Raw genomic sequence first — 19,322 nt, 5'->3', positions numbered from 1 at the left:
TAAACTTCATGTTAATCATTGGACAAAGCAGAAGTAAGTATGAATGCGGTTAGCGGTGGAACCCAGCATTAATACCTAACCAAGCTTGTTATGGCACCCCTGTGGGTGAGGTAGGCTAAGCTGGTGGGGCGAGGACAGGAGGAGTATAGGCATAAATAACTTTGACAAGTGAGGCTTCATGAATGTTAGCGTTTTACTGCTTAACTGCTGACAGCCAGCCAACAACTGCCATCCTGACGAGTGTGCACAGCTCTGGATTTCTAGCAGCAATGTTGCAAAATTTTTTAGTCAAAGTACTCTGAATAATGTAGTCTTAAATTCCGAGACATGTTCTGCATTGTAGATGAAAAAACCGGTGGTGGGAGGAATGCGGTGTCGGTGTCGGTTCTCGGGCTGTGCCGGAGCTGGTGTCAGTGCTGTGGGGGAGCAGGTCCTGTCCCTGGTAGCTCGGCTGCAGCCCTTGATCGGACTAGGGAGCGGCAGCGCCTGGCATCTTAAGGAGACACTTCCAGGCTTAGTACGTGACAGGCACGGTTTTATCACGATAGAAGAATTCCTCTGTGGGGTGAGCTTAACTTCTTTTTCAGACAGTGCATTTCAAAAAGAAGGTTAGGATATATGCTTTTCAAAATGAACGGAATTCAGTGGAATACAGAAGCTGCAGAGTTACATGTCCATCTCGTCTAGTTTGCCGATTGTCGCTGGTTAATATGAGTTGTTTTGGACAGTGCAGGAATTGCACAGCAGGTGGGTACAGTTTAATCATACCACCAGACGAGTATTTCTCTCTGATATAAATTTTCAACTCTGAACAGATCCAGGAGAGTGCCTTTTATATACCCACTTAGCAAGATTACAAAAAGTGATTTAAAGATGATGCAGCAGATAAGTTGCTGCTATTCACCACTGTCAGCATCATAGCTTTTGAATTGTGAGTCTGATTCTCCATGATTACTGAATATAAAATGAAGAGGAAGGAATACAGGTCAAAAGCTCCCATCCGTGGTATTGGGGCAGTTGGGAAAGGAAAATGGGTCTTGCTGATTTGAACTATTCCCATATTCCCTTTTGCATTTTAGTGCAGAGGCTGTTGGAAATGGTGTGACTGTGCAAGCAGTGTAGCGGCTGGTTCCTGCTGACATGGAGCAAAGCTGTGAAAACATGCAGAGTTGAATAAAGTGACCTTGGAACACCAAGTATTAACTCATTTTGGGAAGGTTAGGGTGGTCCAGTGGGGACTGCGGGCCATGAACTGCTTCTAGAGCGCTCTTGTGGACTGCTGACCCTTCCTGAGAGTGTGCAGCTCGAGCAGCGAATGGCTTCTAAAAAGCTGAAGTCCTCCGGTAAGGACAGTGTTTCTGCAGGTGGCCTCAGCTTCCCTAACCTTGTCTTCCCTTTACCATACCTCTCCTGTGTGCTCTTCCTCCTGATCCTTGTGATGTTGCAAGAAGGAAAATTCAGCTGCTAGTGGAGAGGTGGGGTGGGGTGTTGGGTGCGTGAGGGTAGGTGCTGGCCCCTTGGGTGCGCGGAGGGTGGGGGTACCCCAAGATTGTGTCCTTGACCCTGACCACCTCGGTAGGTGGTAAGCGATTGCCTCTTTTCACTTTCTACTGACAGAGAGGGAAGTTAGATAGAGTTGCCAGAAAATGGAAGTTTGTTAGCATTGGGAAAACTGCTCTGTGAGAATGCGTTACATGATTGATTACTCACAAAACTCTTTCAGTCAAGATAATTAACTGCCAATAAATTGTGCTCTACTGCATTTGTGTATATCAGGCTGTTGTCTAGACAGTTTAAGGTTGCCTTTCTGCTCAGTGGTATGTCAGTTCAGGTGGTTCCTAAAGCTGTTTATCTGTAAAGAACTCAGTATTGTCATGTGGCATCTGTTTAATTTTTAAGATACACACAGGCTAATTAAGCAAGTACCTTTAAGTCCAACAAAAAAATAATCTTGCTCTATTCAGGGACCTCTCCAGCATCCCTTTCCACCTGGTATCGGATGCTTGAGGAAGGGTATGTATTGTGGTTCAGCTGCAGTGTTGTTGGAGCAGGCCCTCGCTTCCCAGTTCTGAATGCTGGTTTGGTCAGTCTCGGGTCAGCGCACTGAGCGAGCGTAAAAGCGTGTGGGGATCCCTCACCAGGGAGCTTTGCTTCCGTGGTTTGTGTGTCTAGCTCCCTGGTCCCAGTCCCTGTTGATCTGTGCTTGTGAATGTCTCTTTCGTGATCAGCCTTGTTAACATGTTTGGCATGGTCGTGCTTGTTTCCACATTTTGCAAACTGGAACTCCAACCATATGTCCCTCCACGTATCCTTCAACCTCACTGCATGTCCTCGCTCCAATGCATAGGGTCCCACAAGAACCACAGCTCCACAACAGATCACTTCTCCTTAATCCTCCAAATTTGTTTCCTCATCCTATTCTCTACTTGTGTCTGGGGTTTTCCTGCCTTGGTCTTTGCAGGTGATGTCAGCCCGTGTGCTGGTGAGCGTATGCACAGGTCCTCATAGGTGGCACTGGACTTGTCTGTGCTGGATTACTGACTCGGGTCTTGCGCTTTTCAGAGCCATGGATCACACTGTGCAGAGCATGAGCAATGAGCCCAAGGCTTACGAGAGGCGTTAGCTTTACTGGCAAGTGGTCTTGGTTTATAGTTAGCTAATTCTGGAGTGATTCTTTGGCTTTTTTATTATCATTTAATCCAGAGGCTGTGTCCAAATGACACAGCACTTGGTGAAGACATTCCCATGCTTGTACCTAAGGAATTCCCCATCCTGGAAGTATGTTTTTGTTATAAAAATACAAGGCAAGTCATCGTTTCCTATATTGCTGAGTGGTGCAGACTGAAGCCTCGAATGTCTGGCCTTGGTGCCACATATATCACAGAATTATTTAGGTTGGAAAAGAACTTTAATATTGAGTCCAACCATAAACGCAACACTGCCAAGTCCACCGCTAAACCATGTCCCTAAGCACCACATCTGCACGTCTTTTAAATACCACCAGGGATGGTGATTCAGCCACTTCCCTGGGCAGCCAGTTCCGTGCTTGACAGCCCTTTTGGTGAAGAAGTTTTCCCTAATATCCAATCTAAACCTCCCCTGGCCCAGCTTGAGGCCATTTCTTCTCATCCCAATATCTTTTATCTATATCTTTGCATAGCAGTACTGGCTTTTAAGCTTCTGCCTCCACCGACTCGTCATCTCCGACTGTCCATTTTCCCCCCCCTTATCTTCAGTTTTGTTGGCATGCCATTTGTGGGCTCCACTGCCTCAAGGTGTTGACCTCGGTTCAGAAGAACCTTGTGGGAATGTAATAAACTGGCGGGGAGAGCCGTTTAAGTTGGCACTTCCCACTGAAAGAAATGTACTTGTAAACGTGTCCTTCATCTCAACAAGCATAAGTGCTGCTTAACTGAAGATTAGCACAGGCTCAAAGCTGCAAAGGGATCACTTTATTTGGGGTTTGGATCCTAGGTCATCTCACTCAGAATGTTTCCATGTTTTTTGATCTTGTCTTGGCTACTCTCTGCTGTTGTAACCTGGATTTACAAGAAAAGCAAACCAAAATGCTAATTTTCTTTTCTTGCACAGTCTTTTCAGAGAAGGGGGGTAGAAACCTGTGTCAGGTAATTGATCTGTGTTTCAAGTCTTTTACTGTGCCTAGCCGGGCTATCCTTTATCTGATTTTTTTGGTGGACAATGAGGTGAGATTATCTCTGTTGCTGTGAAAATTTAGCTCCTTTCTTTACCTAGACACAGCATACTTGGAGATAAATGAAGAAATCGGGGCACATGCAGCAAGCATCGGAACATGAAAAACTTTTTCTTCCCCCTGCCCCTCAGCCTTGCCGTTCCCCCCAGGCACTGTTCCCAGCTGAGGGAGTGGAGGTCGGAGGAATATGAATGTGAGGAGTCAGCCTGTGCACAGCCGGGGAAGCCGGGAGCTGCTGGTGGCTCCCACTGCTGCCTGCGGTGATGCTCGAGCAGGCTTAGTTTGGGAGCCCCTCATCTATACCATTTGAGGTTGTGTAGTCGCACGAGCTAGAATATTATTTTATTATGGTTTTCTTATGCGTATGCATGCACATGGATGCACCTGTGTTGTTATGCTGCTTTTGTGAATGCTTTTAGACAAAATGATACAGATGAGAAAAGTCTGGTGCATTATGAAAGACTTATTTAACCGATGAGCTGTCTGAACACATACTCGTACTGTTCAGAGGACTGTTTATTAAGTGTCATGTTCTGCAGAAGAATTTTCCATCATCCAAAATTCACTTTGCTCCTTGTACACAGTAGATCTTACCAGAGTAACTTCTTACTGACTGAAGGAAAAGTTTTATGGGTAGATAGCAACAAGGCCTCACCTAACTGAGGTGTTTTAATGATTTTTAAAAAATATTACATATTTTTCATGCATATGAAAATTTGAACAAACGTTTGCAAAGCACTGTTTCTGCTTGGTAAAATGGAATATTTAGCAGGGGCTGAGAGTCTGCATGCAGGGAGGGAGCAGGGTCTGTCTTCTGGTGTACTTACAGTATGAAGTGAGGCTTCCATTGTTTTTGAGAATCTTTCTATTTAAATAGAGCGGAGGACCATCATCTTGTCTTGCAGATCTGATTTGGGGATCCTTCAGTAGTTGGACTTCCTCCTGCTCTGTAAATTAAAAAAATAAATAAATTTTATTCAATTAATATACAGAGATTATTTTAGTGCAGAAATAAGATGCCACTCCAGCAAAGTTGATGCTGAACTTTGTGGGAGGAAATGAGTAGCATTAATAACATAGTAACTGTCCGAAATACCTCCTTCTGTCCCTCTCTTAGTATTACAACTTCCTAACCTCCAGTTCTCCTTCAGTAAGGTCAGAATAGTCTGCATTTCTGACCCCCCCCAACCCCCCTCAATGCTTTCTTCTCTTAATGAAGGAATTTTCTTGATTGCAGTTTGCAAGTTCGTTGCCTTTTGTCTATCAAAACTGCTCTAGAAGACCAGACATGTTGTATTGACATTAACAGATTGGAAAAAGTTAACACATGGGAAAAAAAATTCAATATCCACCAACACAACACCGTTGAGTGGTTCTTTTTCACATACCGTTGTGTTCACCTCTCCGGTAAGCTTCAGGCTCTTTTGGGAAGGAATCCTGTTTTCTCAATTAGCAACTACTTTGGACAGTGTTAAGTGCTGTGGAAAGAATACCAACAAACAAATTTTCAGAAAGGATTTAAATCTTCAAGCTTTTGTCTTAATGCAGCACAATTACTGCGGCAGGATGTGTGTCAGGATGAAACTTGCCCTGCAGACATGTTCAATGAGACTTCTGTTTTTCTTTCTCTGAAGTAATGTGCTCCTGGCTCCTGCCAGAGGAATGGTATTAGAATGGACAGGTACGGGTTTGCTTCTGGAGTGTTTCTGACCTTCCTCATAATCTCAAAAATCTCAGATACTGCTAACAAATCCGTGGCTCGCTTTTAGCTATCTAAAGCAAATAGAGTGGGTGCAGTATGGTCACGCCAGGATAAACCTGTGGGAAAATGTTATTGTTTTCTGAACAAGCTTCGAGAAACGGAGTCTCAAATTACCGTAATTGAATCTCATATCTTGCAGTTCTGGAAGGCTTATCAGAGGAGAAAAAGGTATAACTGATACAGGTGACGGCAGAACCTGTTTCTGTAGGATCCTTTCCAGATTTAGTTTTGGTTGCCTCTTTGTGGGGCAAAAATAAACTGGTCAAACAGGGCACTGAAAAAAAAAAAAAGTGAAAAATACAGCTTATATCAACGTTCCTCAGGAGCTTAACGCAGTGAAGTGATAAACTGAGCATATGGTTGATGTCCTGGTAATCTGCACCTTCAGAAATTGCCATGTGTCATTGAAAGTTGGTTTTGAGCTCTGTCTACCAAGTTTTAAACAACGTAATTGTAAGGATTTATTTTTAATTGTGCACCCTTTTTTTAAACTGCAGACATCTCTCTGGCCAAGGGATATTAGCATTATTGGACAAAAAAAAGTTTTCTCTTGAGTTTGAAGAGACAGCTTTAGAGTCTAAGCAGTATGGATCATTTAGGATTTGAAATGACCCTGCTCAGCAAACTGTCACCTTCTTTTTTTTTTTTTACTATTACATTATTCTTACTGTGATGTTGTTATTGTTATCAACTCTTACCCTGCTTTTATTTAACTCTTACCAGAGTTGGACGGTCTTAATGTTTGTATTTGGGCTATTCTTTAGCAGGTAAAGTGTACACCTCCTTCCAAGAGGGTTTTCTTTTCCAAATCCTACCTAGGAAAGCTTCCTGCTACCCAGAGGCTGAGCCCATTCACAGCTTAACCTCTTGCCAACTGTTGATCTTCAAAATGAATTATAGAATAAACATTAAACCCATTTTCTTTTTCATTAACAGGAGGAGTCTCGCATCCTCAGGGTAAAGGTGGTTTCTGGCATTGACCTAGCAAAAAAAGACATCTTCGGAGCCAGGTAGGTGTTCCGTATTGACTATTTTATGTGTTTAAACAGAATAAACTTAGCAGAGCAAGGACGCTTTATAATTGATTGTTCATAAACCTGATGAAAGATCCTATTACTTGATTACAACCAATGCAAATTGTGGACTGTGCGTGGGCAAGGAAGCCGTGGGTCTCAGCGGTGGCTGTTCATGCCCTCTCCCACCACAGGAAGCTGTTCTCGCGTTCACCGTTTGCCTAGGCTCTCCACGCGCGTGAGGAGCAGCTCAAACCTCGGCAGTATTTGGCAGTACTTAAAATGACTCCCAGCTCTTTCCTCATCTGCCCCGCGTAATGCAAGAAAGACCAAAAGCCAGCCGGCCCGCTGTCTTACTTTGAGGGAGCTCTACTCTCCCTGCTGGCTTCAGTGCCAGTCTCCCAGGTGTCAGGCATCGAGGTCTGACTCGGTAGCCAGACTGAATTTTCTTGGTCTTGGACGTATCCAGGTGCCACGGTTGCAGTTCCTAAGGATGGTACCTCAGGATCATAGAATATCTCGAGTTGGAAGGGACCCATAAGGATCACTGAGTCCACCTTTAAGGGAGAAAAGCAATAAAAAAAAGCGTTTTCTCCTGTTCAGCCTATGCTGAAGTAGGCTAGCAGTGAGTACTAATGTAGAAAGAGTTCGGTGAACGGTGGTGACTTAGTGCTTTTCTGTTAGGCTATGGCAAGTCCAGGTTTTAATTCTGGTTGAGCCTTGAACCACCTTGAGGTTTAAGAAGGGCACTTGAGAGGGAAAAGAGAAGTTTTTGGAGCGCCTAAGGCAGTCTTCATGTGATTGCTTCCCAGTTCATCCGTGTATCAACAGATGGCGTGGACAGACCATAGTTTGCACTGGTCTTTGGCCAAAATAACAACTGTCAAACAAGAAAACTGGTTTTAAATGTTCAAATGAAAAGATACAGGTACAGTCACTTTGTACGTTTGCAAGTCTTTTGTTTCGAAAGAATTAGTCACAGGTGTAGGAATGGCTTTTCTCCAAGTCTAGGCTTGCTGTGCAATGACTTAAAGAATTGAGTGAGGTAGTAATTGGGGGAGAAGCTGCTTCTGAAGCCAAAACAAATGGAAAACAGTATTTTTTTTTTCCGCAAAAGTTAATCCAGGTTTGACATTCTTGCTATGTCAAGCCTAAGTGTGAGGAAATTCTTTACTGCAAATGCTCCAATCTACTTAAGTCTTTTTTATATGTTTGAAATTAGTGGTATCCAATTTAGCTGTTATTGAAATGACTAATTTCTTAATGTATAAATGAGCCTCCCTGTGGATTTGCCTGTATTTCTGTAATGATGCTTACAAATTGTTCATTAGCTTGCATAGCTAGCTTGAAACTATGTGAAAGCAGCAATTAAAAGTTTAATCAACTTTAATTTTTTTTTGTGAAATTTGCAACAAACGTTCCTTTGGTAGCTGTGTGCAGAACGTGGTAAGACAAAGCTTGCTTATTTTCTTTCCCCAAATTTGCTGTTTTCAAGAACAGCTTTTGATGCTGACCATAAGCAATACACTCCCAGATTTTTGGTTTACTTGATGTGCTTAATTGGCTGGATTTTGTTTCTGTATTATTTCCAGAGCTTTAAATTTTACCAATTCTTTTGAAGAAAGCAAAGCTAGTAGTTGCTCATTAAGAGGAATTTTTTATAAATATTGGAGTGCTGTGGCAAATTTATGGAAGTAATCTGAGAGAAGCAGGAATCTTTTCAGTGTTCATTTGATTCGTTAAAGGACGCGTTGGAAACTTTACAGCCGAGTCTCTGGCGTTGTAGTATATCCTTCAGCCATACTTCTCGCAGAACTTTTGTAAATATTTAAGATGATGTGTTCAAAAGAACTCCTAAAATTTGCTTAGGAATTAATAAATCATAAAAACACCTTTTATCTTTCAAAATGCTAATGGTAAAACTAAGTGAAGTTTGAACCGAGTTCTATTGATGTGGGCCTTAAATACTTAAGTAAATTGGTCTGAAGTCAGTAGGATTTCCATAAAACCAGAGAGTTAAAAACATATTCCCAACTTATGTTTTTAACTTTGTTTTAAACAGTTCTTCAGTAAAAATTGAGACTAATACAAGCATTTCACTAAGTTCATAGTATTGCTGTGTTGTCAAGCTTTCAGAAAGTTTTCATTTTTGGCTAAAGTTCCAATTTAATTTTTCTGTTTGTTTTAGGAGGCTTGCATACCTTGCTGAGATACTAACATTTCACACTGCTTGAATCTTAAGTATGGTTTAAGTTGCTACAGGTGGTGTCATTCTAACACGGCCGTTGAGAGCCTGTTGTGTAATAACGATCCCATTAACAGCTCTGTTGAGGGTCGGGATGGAGTGGGTGACTAAATTCTCATTTGGGGTGGTGGAGGGGAAACATGTAATGCTCGGCCTAAGCAAGAGGATCAGGAAAATCTACGGGCGTTAGAGCTGCACACGCAGTTTTTTACTGTATAGTGTATGTTCAGGATCCGAAAAATTTGCCATAACTAACCCTGTCTATGTGTATTTTCCTTTCTTGGTGTGGATGTATACCCTGACGCTCTGTTGTTTCCCGCTCCCGTAAATAATTCCCATGAGATCACGAATCTCTTCCACGTTGATTTTTGTTCTGGTGTTATGTTTAGCACGCATCCAGGGCGACCGTCCCTCCTGCACGGAGGGCGCCGGGATGCCAGGGAAGCACCACCGCGGCTGTGGGTGCCAGCGCGCGTCAGCAGGGGCAGCACGAGGAGGCTCTGAGGCAGCTTCACACAGCGAGTGGGCTCTGTCTTTGGAAAGCGTGCAGATAAACAGGCCTTGCTTAGGAAAATAAACACTTGAGAACAGAGGAAAATGCCTTGTGATTCATCCTGGTGTAGATTTGGACAGGGTTGACTTACGGGGCTGTGCTGTGTGTTTGCTGCTGTCACAGCAAAGAGAACAGAAGTCGTCAGCCCTCAAAGGCACAACAGCATGGTCTGGGGGTTTCATTAGACCCGTGGTATCCCACGCGCTGTGGAACATTAGGATTTCTGCATGTCGGTCCTAACCGGCATTCCTGGATTATGGACAAATACATGGGATTTTTTTGTCTCTTTCCAGAAATTAAATCAAGTGTTGAGGACAAATTCCTGACCTTTGTAACGTCCGTTTTGGGAGAAAGAAGGTCAAGTGACTGCTAAATATTTTAGATAGTTACACACTTCAGAATGAGTTAATCTAAAGTCATTTGAAAACATGTTAGAATTGCAAAGTTACAGCCCCAGCAGCTGCTGTGCCTCTTCATGGTAGGGTCATGCGGGGCTTAATACTGGGCAGAACAGCAAGTCTCCATGTAACTGTGAAAGATTAACTACAAGGCATACCCTGTGCTTTGCATCTCAGTGGGTTTTCCTTACGGTTTTTAATCAACTTTACCATTATAAAACACTGCTTGTGGGCTTGCAGAGTCTGAAAGCCACTTCTTGCCTGATTAAATCCAAGGAAAGTCTCTGACCTGTGTAGAGCACTAGAGAAACTAGTATTTTTCTTCTGAAGACTGTAACATTAAAGAAAATGCAAAGCTTTTGATTTTGCTTTTTGAAGTTCTTTGGGCTTATGAAACAATTTTGATAGTAAGTAATGATATAAGAGTTCAGAAATTTATAGAATTATGATTACAGTGGCACAAAGTATACTAGAATGTAGAATATGAAATAGAATATGAGCAACCCGAGGTGGTGGTTAAACGTGATGAATTGCATCTACATAGTTTTGGTTGAGGTGGACGTTAAGTGGCTCGTCAGTGTAGACATAAGTGGTTTTTTATAACTTCTTTTACCTTTTGCCCTGTAAAATTACAAGTCTTTTGCTATGTACTGATGACTAATAGATATTGCAAACTAGAATTTTGTGAATTTAGTATTAGATTTGTATGCCTCATTCTGACAGCCACGTTACAATCCTGTTGCTGTCTAGTGCATTGGCACGTATATTTACCACTGGACATATACTGTATTATGATATATACATTATTATTTTACATTTATTTCCTTTTGATTCCCTCTCAACTTCTTAAGTGTAATGACTTAATGTATTCAGTCAGTATTTGTATTCTTGTATGTAATTAAGTAATGCAAATTATAATGTAATTAATCTTAGCTATGGAACGTACTGAAAATTGTTATTAATACTATTTTGTTTTGACTCACATATTAGGAATGATGCTATGAGTGTCATCATGACTGAGGCTGCTGTGTGCAAGTCGCTGCATGCAAATGCAGTTAGAGAACCTTGGAATAGAAAACGAAATTTCCTCTCCTGAATATCTTTACATATTACTGAAATCTGAGTAGAAGCATTTCTCTAGTGACTTGGTCTGTTTGCTGAGTGTGGTCTCCTCAGTGGACAAGTTTATGTCTTTCCCTGAAGGCACATCCAGTGTAGACTTGGGTTTTTGATGGGTTCTTTTCCACTTTTAAAAAATATAAATAAGTAAAATACAGCACTTCTGAAGGTAGCGCTGGGTTGGCTGTTGGGTTATTTGGCATAGTTGTGGCACACTTCTTCTAAATGCAGTTTCTGTGGATACACACAAATGCCCTCACAAGTAATAAGGGTGAAAGCATACACGTAAATGAGAAGGCAATGTCTTCTGGTTGCTATTGGTTGTGTGAATAAGAACATCCACACTGTAGTGTCTTATTTAAACTAACAGTTTTGGAGAGAAAGGAAGGACTCTGTGTATGCTGTAAATGGGTATATGTGGTGGAATTTCTTAGTTGCTGTTTTTGCCTTCTAAATCATGAAGTAAGTGGAAATTGTGGCTGTCTGGAAGTTGAAAAAGGTAAAGTGCTTTTCAGTTAAAATTCTGGATGTTTTTCATTAACAGGAGGCTACGCTTCTAACGACATGACAGCCCATTGTGGGTTGCCTCTGGGTTTATTGCTTTTACCTGCTCCTTTCTGAAAAGCCTGCAGCCTGAAAGGCGCAGCCGAGACGCGAGCCCCTTCCTGGTCTGATCTCCTGCGTCGAAGAGCCGTGATTTAGCAGTAGTGGTGTTAGTGCTAGGTTGTGCGGGCTCCAGGCTTCTGGTGGTACCTTAAATCATACTGTGCACCCCTGTTGAGAGCAAGGCTACCTGAAAGGTGCCTGAACTCTTTAATTTATATGTATCCTGTTACTGTGGACTGGCAATGGCAGGAGGGCACACGCAACTGTGAATATGCCTCGCAGATGACAAAGATAGCAGAAGAATGGCTAAGAGGTAAACATTAAGTCTGCTATTACTATTTCTAGCCGAATTTGAGTTATGGTATATCCTGTTTTAACCAACAGAAAAATTCTGGTGACAACTCTACCCCTGGAACTCTCCCTCCTAGCACGTGTGCTACCTTGGGACTGGGTTTTAAAAACAGCCAGTTCTCCACGTACTGATATCTCCTTTGTCAAGCACCGACAGATTAAGTGAGCCTCTCTCCAAAATTAACCAAACGATTTTTCAGAATGCCCTGGCTCACAGCGAACCACTCCTGCAGTGCTGTGCAAGAGCTGTCCGGGTGAGCCGGAGCGCTCCCTCTGCTGGCTCCTTAACACGCGGTGCAACGAGGAAGGCGTTTTAGCCGTTTTTAACCATTTTGGATGGCATTTTATCCATAACTTCCGTTTCCTCTAAAATTATTTACTGTATGTATGTAAAAAAAGACAAAGCTCAAACTCTTAAAATTGTTTTTTATGGTGGGCCTAACAAAATGGATTTTGACATCAGCCATTAGTCAAAAATCTTACCCAGTAAAATGTTACATTAGCTAGATGCACAGGAGTAGTTCTTTGAGAAATGTTTTGGCAGTGCAAGATGGCATATGTGCCAGAGTGAAAATACTGCATGTATCCTGTCTCAGGGAGCTCCTGGAGGTAGAGCAAAGCTCGAGAGTTCTGTGTTGCAGACCGCTCAGATGACCGATCCAACAAAGCCACTTGACGAGATGGCCGTTGCTCAAGTAGGATAGAGTTCATACTGTGTTTCTTTTGCCTTTTGCTGGTTGCGGGGGGGAAGTCTAGAAAACCACTTTTCTGCTGGTTTAAAGCTTTCAGAAATGGAATGTTCAAAGCAATACAAACTTTCCTCCTTTTGAGTTTTGTGCAATGGCATTGATCAATGGAAGTGTTTAGTCTCACCCGGAGAGTGTGCTTGGCCTCCACCTTTGTGCACGTGCTTTGTGCACGCCGCGGCTATTTAATTTTCTCATTTGCCATGCACTTGCTATGTTTCAAGGGAGCACCGGGCAACCCAAGTTGGATTTCACTAGAAAATCTTGATGCGTTATGGTACTTAAACAAAAATAAGAATCAGATAAGACTTTTTATTCTTGCAAACTTGAGTGAGTGCTCTGGTAAGCATTGGGATGAAACCAGGATGAGTTCCTATCACCACTGTCTTTACTTTTTTAAAAATGATGAATGATTCAACATGTGACTGTTAGTTATAGTATTGCATTGGAGGGGGGAAGTTTACTGGCAATATATTCTAAATGACAGCTTGATTTGCAACGAAAAAAAAGTTTTTCTAGTATAGTAGAAAAGAACATGTTATTTACAGAGTTGGGGAAGGAGAAAGAAACCAATTGAAAGCTTCATTAAATCTAAATCAAGCTGTACTTCAGAAAGCAAAGAAGTTAAACCAAACAAAACCCACAAAACCAAAACAAAACAAAGGAAAAAAAACCTAAAACCCAACAGTTCAGAGGCAGACAGTAAAAAATACTAGATGGTGAGGATGTCCTGAAGAAAGCAGTATCTTTTACAAGGCAGCATCTGCATGACTTAACTTCATCTAGCACACACAGCTTGTGCTTCGCCTATTAAATTAGTATGCTTAAATAGAAACTACAAGGCAGTCAGAGCAGCCTTGGGCAACTGCTGAAATGCACTCATGCAGTTTGTGTGTAAAGCAGGTGCCCATGCCTGCCTGGAAAGGAGGAGAAATGGGCCAAATGTAGGCAGAGGTGGTTGCTTTCTGAAAGTAGTTGCTGTCGCTGGTAGTACATCCTCTGTATATTTGATGCATAACCTCAGTAACTGCAAGAGCCAGAGCTGTCCCCTCCCTCCCACTCCTGCTGTTTGGAGAGTCCCCTTGTAATTTCTCATCTCGTTAAGGGTCTCCTGAGAGATCGGCAAGAGGTATGCACAAGTAACTGTGGTGTCAGGTAGTCCTGGGGCGGACCCTTCACTGCTGTTTAGCAGTTTTCCTCAAGATGTTATCAGTGGTGGTGCTGAAGAAAGCTAAGACGCTGCAGTCTGCGTTTGCGAGCCTAAGTCCCCGTCCATCTGCTCCAGTGGCTCGGGATGTCCCTGCGCGGTGGTTGGGCCATACGCTGGCACTGTACCCGCAGCTCTTCGTAGCGGGACTGACTGGGTTTACACCCTGGTCTCGCTGGCACGATGGAAGGGGACCCACGGGACCCCAGGGACCCGCGACTGGGGCAGAGGAGCAGTGGGTGATGGCAGGGCCATCCGGGAGCTCCCGGCACGTGATCTTAAACTATGGTCACAGAAGACGTTTAGGCTCTATTTCCAGAAAGCTTTTGAAGGGGCAGCTGCACAAAGGCTTGTCCAGAAAGTGTGACCAGTGGATAGCAGAGGGTGATGTTGTCAGAAGAGATTAAAGCCTGCTCAGAGGAAATGCCTGGGACAATAGATATTTTTATTTATGAAGTCTTGGTGTTGATTTTGCCTCATGCAGGCGAGTGAAGCGAAGGCGTATTGGGCTGCCAAGCGTGGGCGTAAGGCGTATCAGCATATTAATTAAATTGGTGCAGTGGCTTTAGTTTTATGCAGGGAGGCTTCCCTGGGGGAGTACGTGAGGAGCCCGCTCTGTCGGGTCTAGCTCACTTTTGGTAGCTGGCAGCAGAGGGCACCAGAGAATGTCCTCAGCTTTTACCACAAACTGGTACTTTGGCTTTCGAGGAAACCAGGCTTTCATGATTTTCACCCAAATCACAGGGTTTTATCCATTTATACATGTTATGTTCTTCAGGATGCACTGGGTATATATTTCAGCAGCCGTACATGGAGAAATACTGCTTGTTGCTAACAAGCGGACTTAGTAATAATCCCTGACGTTTACAATGTCACAGTGAAAAGTAATTTTCATCACACAATTGCTCGGTAGAAAAGTTACTGTGTACAGATATACACATTTACGGTGTTTCTCAGTGTTTGAAAAAGGAAGTGCCTGTGTTCAGCCACTCAGTTAACTTTTTCCATCTGCCTTGTGTCTAGTACGATCTACTAGTTCACCTGAATCTGATATCCTCAAAAGAAAAAGGGGCGTGTGGAGAAATTCTAATAAGGAAAACCTTTTGGTCTTAAATATTTGAGGCAGAACTTCTGTCTTTTCTTCCTCCTCTACTGATCACATTTAAAACATTAAGCAGAATGGGTTGAAGTGATCAACAGCTTCTACTTTTTATTTATTTTAATTTTCCCTCCTAAGCTTAGCAATGTCTCATATATGGTAGTTGAGAGATTGTCCATATCTGACAGTTTCCTAGGATGTGTTGTGTATTTATTTCTACTTCATTTGAACTCATCACCAGTCCCAGCATAAATGGTTTGTTTCTCCTCTGAGAAGTGAATCTAAACATTGCTACTCTGCTCAGCAGTGTGAGCCCATAACTGTTCCCATCCTGCGGTTATGGCAAGCACACAGCGGCCGTAGGTGGGTACTCTGTTTCAGAAGTCCAGCTGGCTTACCCATGGTTTGCAGGTGTGATGCTAGAGGAGACCTCTCTCAGATGTGGAGAAGTTTTCTTTTGTGGTTTTCCTTTTGTCTGTGAGGAATTCCCTTCTGTCCCAAATGCATATACATTTAAGGGTGTCTGGCACTTTGGATTTCAAATGACTTCTTCCATGTTCAGTCTTTGTTTAATGAGAATTAGTGCTTATGTTATGTCGGTGTCTCTTTCTCTTAAACCTCTGCAGACCTCCCAGATGAGTTGAAAATGTTTTACTGCTCTGTCAGCTTTCCACTGAAGTGCCAGTAAAACTTCATTCCTATAAATTCAGAATAATCTACTGCAATTCAATTTTTTTTCTTTCAAAAAGGAAAATTTTCCTGTTTTTTTTAAGAAGTAGTAAAACCAATTTTTTTTAAAGAAATTATATGAGGGCAAGCGTTCAGTTTTTTAAAAAACCCACTTGTCTCATAATCATATGCTACTCTGTGGGGCCGAGTAAAAGGAAGGCAGAAATTACTGCCCTAAAAGAAGAAAATACTAAAGCATCTTGTGAAGGAAGACCTTGCCCTTTACGTTGCAAAATAAAGTTGCTGCTCAATCATTAACTTTTTAACATTTTGCTTAAGCCTTTCCATTAAACCCCGCAGCTTAGTGAAGTCCAGTGTTCTTGATAACAGCACGTGTATGCCTGAGGTGCTCAGTACCTGTCCCTGTGTGATCCAGAACATCGTGAACAGAACTAGTATGGTGAGGTGCCGTGTGAATGCGAAGGATCCGGAGCTCTTGACACCGAATGGGGTGGCAGCAGTGCTCATGCGGAGGCGTGACTAGACCTTTTGGACAGTGGGACGGTTGGGGTTTCCCTCCTTCCGTGCTGCTCCCCTGGATCCTGCTAACTGACCTTTCTGGGCATTTCGCTCCGAAGCACGAATGACCAGCTGAGGGCTCTGTGACTTTTGACTTCCCATCCTGTCCTTTTCCAGGGTGGTCGTTCCTCTGCCTCCCTGAGGTATGAAGGAGGCCCCAGGAAACAGTGAGCTGGATGAAGTTTCACAGGAAGGCAGTGAGCAGGCCACAAGACTAGGGTCGTGGCTAGGAAGTGGTATTGCTGCCAAATAGCTTATCTTTTGCATATATAGCTATTAATTCAGTATATTCCTGCCAGCTGGTGAAACACAAGAATCTGTTTCCGGGCATGCCAGTTTCCTGGACCCTTCCCTTTTCCCATATTCATTTTTCATCTGCAGTAACATGTAAGTCTAAATGTTGGTGCAGGTCATGCCTTTCATGTCCAAGATACGTGCCAGGATTTTGATCTGGATCTCTCTCTCGTGGATGTCTGGCCTTCGGCTCAAACTCACCTAAACCATTTGATTTCTCCCCTGGACTTGAGCCTTGTGCTGCCTCATGCTTCTCAGTTCACAGCAGTGTCGCTGCCTGCGTTGCATGCCTGCGTCGCTTGTGACTGCATGTCCCCTCTCTGAGGTTTGCGGATTTCTTTAGTAAGGTTAGTAAGTTGGAGCCCTCCTTGCCTGTCACCATCAGACATCTCGGTTACTTCCGCATCCTGTTTTCCTCGCTTGGGTTGGTGTACGTGGATTCGTTTGTTGCAGAGGGACCAACTTCCCTAACTTGCGGCTTTGACCATGTCACCCTCCTTTCTTTGAAACTACTGCTCTCTGTCGTCTGAGGTGGTTGGCCTCTGTCAGTGATTGCTTCGTGAGGTCTGGCTCTCTCAGTAATCCGTTAAATTTTGAAACAAGGTTTTGCTTACTGCACTTCAGCTGTGTTGGTGTGCTGGTTTTGGCTGAGAAGGGGTTAATTCTCCTCACCGTGGGGGTCGGCTGCCTTTCCAGCTTGCCGCGCTCTGCCGCGTGGCGGGGGGGGGGGCTGGGAGGGGCAGGGCCATGGTGGGGACGGCTGACCCCGACTGGCCAGTGGCAGGTTCATTCCATACCACGTGACACCATGACCAGTATATTGAGGGGGGGATGTTGCAGCTCGGGAGCGGCGCGGCGTCGGGTCGGCGGGCGGCGAGCGGCTGCGGCGCGTGCGGTTTGTTCCGGCGGTTCGTTCCCCCTCTCCCCTCCCTTCCCCCCCTCCCCGGGCCTTTGTGCCTCTCGTTGTTCTCCTTTACATTGCATTTTTGTTGTTGTTTCTTTTAATTTTAATTATTAAACTGTTCTTATCCAACCCACGAGCGTTACCCTTCTGATTCTCTCCCCCATCTACCGGTGGGGGAGTGAGTGAGCGGCTGTGTGGGGCTGAGCTGCTGGCTAAACCACGACAGTTGGACATAATAAAACTCTGTTTTGGCGGTGAAGCTTGCAAATGCCTCGCTAGCAGCCAAAGGGACCAGTGCTGATATGTATCCCATCACACTGTCTGGGGCTGTTTGTTGTTTCCTTGTATTCACCCATCTGTTTCTGTTGTACCACATCTCATGCTTGGGTTGTCCCCTCTTAGGGTCATGGATGATCTTTCCGTTCTGTTTGTGCGTGGGGGTTTTGTACATTTGAAGACACCACAGTGATTTTTTTTGCTTTTACAGGAATTACAATTGAAGCAATAATTTATGTAAGTGAAAAAGAAAAACAATTTTAAGGTTTGAGTGTCTCCTTGAGTGACAGTAAGGTGTGGTAAATTGTCATGCATTGTCAGAGACTAACGCAAGTGCTGGGAGCCACGTGCAGGCTGCGGCAGGTGTGGGGGTGCCCAGGGCGGTTGGTTGAGCTGTGCTGGTGCCTGTCGGCACAGGCAGCGCTGGCATGGATGTCCCCAGGAGGGGACAGCTGGGGCAGCAGCAAACCCAAATGGTGGGGAAGGTGATGTGGGGGCCCTTGTGCCAGCCCCAGACTGTACTCTTTTCCTGCAGCTTTACCTTTTGTCCCAACTGCCTACTTGCCCCTCTTGCAGTTGTCCAAACCTTTGCCTAGCTGGTAGAAATAAATACATAAATAAAATAATAATTTATGGTTAAGAATGTGCTCCAAGTTTTATGGAAGGTAAGACCAGTGAAACAGGGAATACAAGTGCTGCGAACAACGCTTTTTGGCCTGAGAAAACTTGGAAGAACATTTTGCACAACTTGGTAGCGCAACAGTTATCTTTTTATGGATGTCAGACATGAGGATGCTCTGGCATTACATAACCATGTTAAAACTAATGAAGTTGCTAGGAGCATTTCTCATAACACCTAGCCCTTACTGCAGCAGTCCTGCGTTGCCATTGAATTGGAGCAGCCAGGTGTGCCTGTGTGGTCAGTACTAGTGATAATGAGTTCAAAAGAGTGATTGCTGATGAGCAGCACATGTTGATGCAATTAAACAGTGGTTTTTGTCACCTTCAAGAGGGCTGGCGCTCGCACCATTAGGTGCAAACTCATGAAAGTTTCAGCTGGCTGTAGCAGCTACTGAGGTCGTCCTTCCCGCTTGCCATGCTCCTGTGGCATGGATCTTGCTTGCAGAAGGGCGAGCAGGATTGCATGTCGGTTCGGGGGGATAGTTTGGCTGAAAATGAGCATATGATTAAAGCAGCTTGGTAGCTCATGGAGGTGGCGCATCAGCTGGCTGCAGTAGGATGGACCACAACAGGAGGACCACAGCTGCCTGATGTTGGTGACCTGCTCCATCAGCTGCGTGCAGTGACTGGCGTAGCGATAGCTGTGTGTGGAAAGGTGAGCTGATCCTGTTAATGGGAGCCAGTGTCTCTTGAGGTTCTCCTCAGATGGTCAGTTCAAGTCAGTGTGCGATGCCATGCCGCCTCGTCAGTGTGTCCCTGCGTGAGGGTGCCCCGCGGTGAGGCAGCCGTGCTCAAGGGGCTGGAGGCACGCTGCCTGCGGCGAGGGGGCGAACGCCTTCCCCCCAGCCTTGGAGTCAGGTGAGCGGGACGGGGGGCAGCCAGCCCACCCTGGGGTAATGGTTTGGCTGGAGCTGTGGCTGCGGTGAAGGCACAGGAGCTGCCGAGGTGGAGATCTGCAGAAAGCTATGGGCGTGTGAGCCATCGCGGTGTAGGCAAATGTGGAGAGAGGGAAGTGGAGACGAAAGCAGACACTTCCAAAAATAACCGCTTTAGTACTAGCATTTTTTTCCCAACTTCTCTGTCAGTAACTGGAGCAGGTATAACTTGT

At 44.2% G+C, this 19,322-nt stretch overlaps 1 protein-coding gene across 11 annotated transcripts in view; it reads left to right on the top strand.

Moving 5' to 3' along the window:
* NEDD4L (NEDD4 like E3 ubiquitin protein ligase) overlaps positions 1 to 19,322 on the top strand; it is a 198,335-nt gene that overhangs the window by 36,333 nt on the left and 142,680 nt on the right. For 9 of the 11 annotated variants that reach the window (XM_075077889.1, XM_075077888.1, XM_075077893.1 and 6 more), the window contains exon 2: positions 6,411 to 6,484. In XM_075077889.1, the coding sequence (XP_074933990.1) occupies positions 6,411 to 6,484 (74 nt within the window). Of the gene's footprint in view, positions 1 to 1,084; positions 1,344 to 6,410; positions 6,485 to 15,845; positions 15,941 to 19,322 lie in introns of those variants that run through there. The other 2 variants (XM_075077896.1, XM_075077894.1) reach the window with 2 other exon arrangements.

Source organism: Phalacrocorax aristotelis, chromosome W (genome assembly GCF_949628215.1).
Source record: "Phalacrocorax aristotelis chromosome W, bGulAri2.1, whole genome shotgun sequence".
NCBI lineage: Eukaryota > Metazoa > Chordata > Aves > Suliformes > Phalacrocoracidae > Phalacrocorax > Phalacrocorax aristotelis.
Note: the sequence above shows the minus strand (reverse complement) of the source record. Positions and strands in the feature narration are given on the sequence as shown.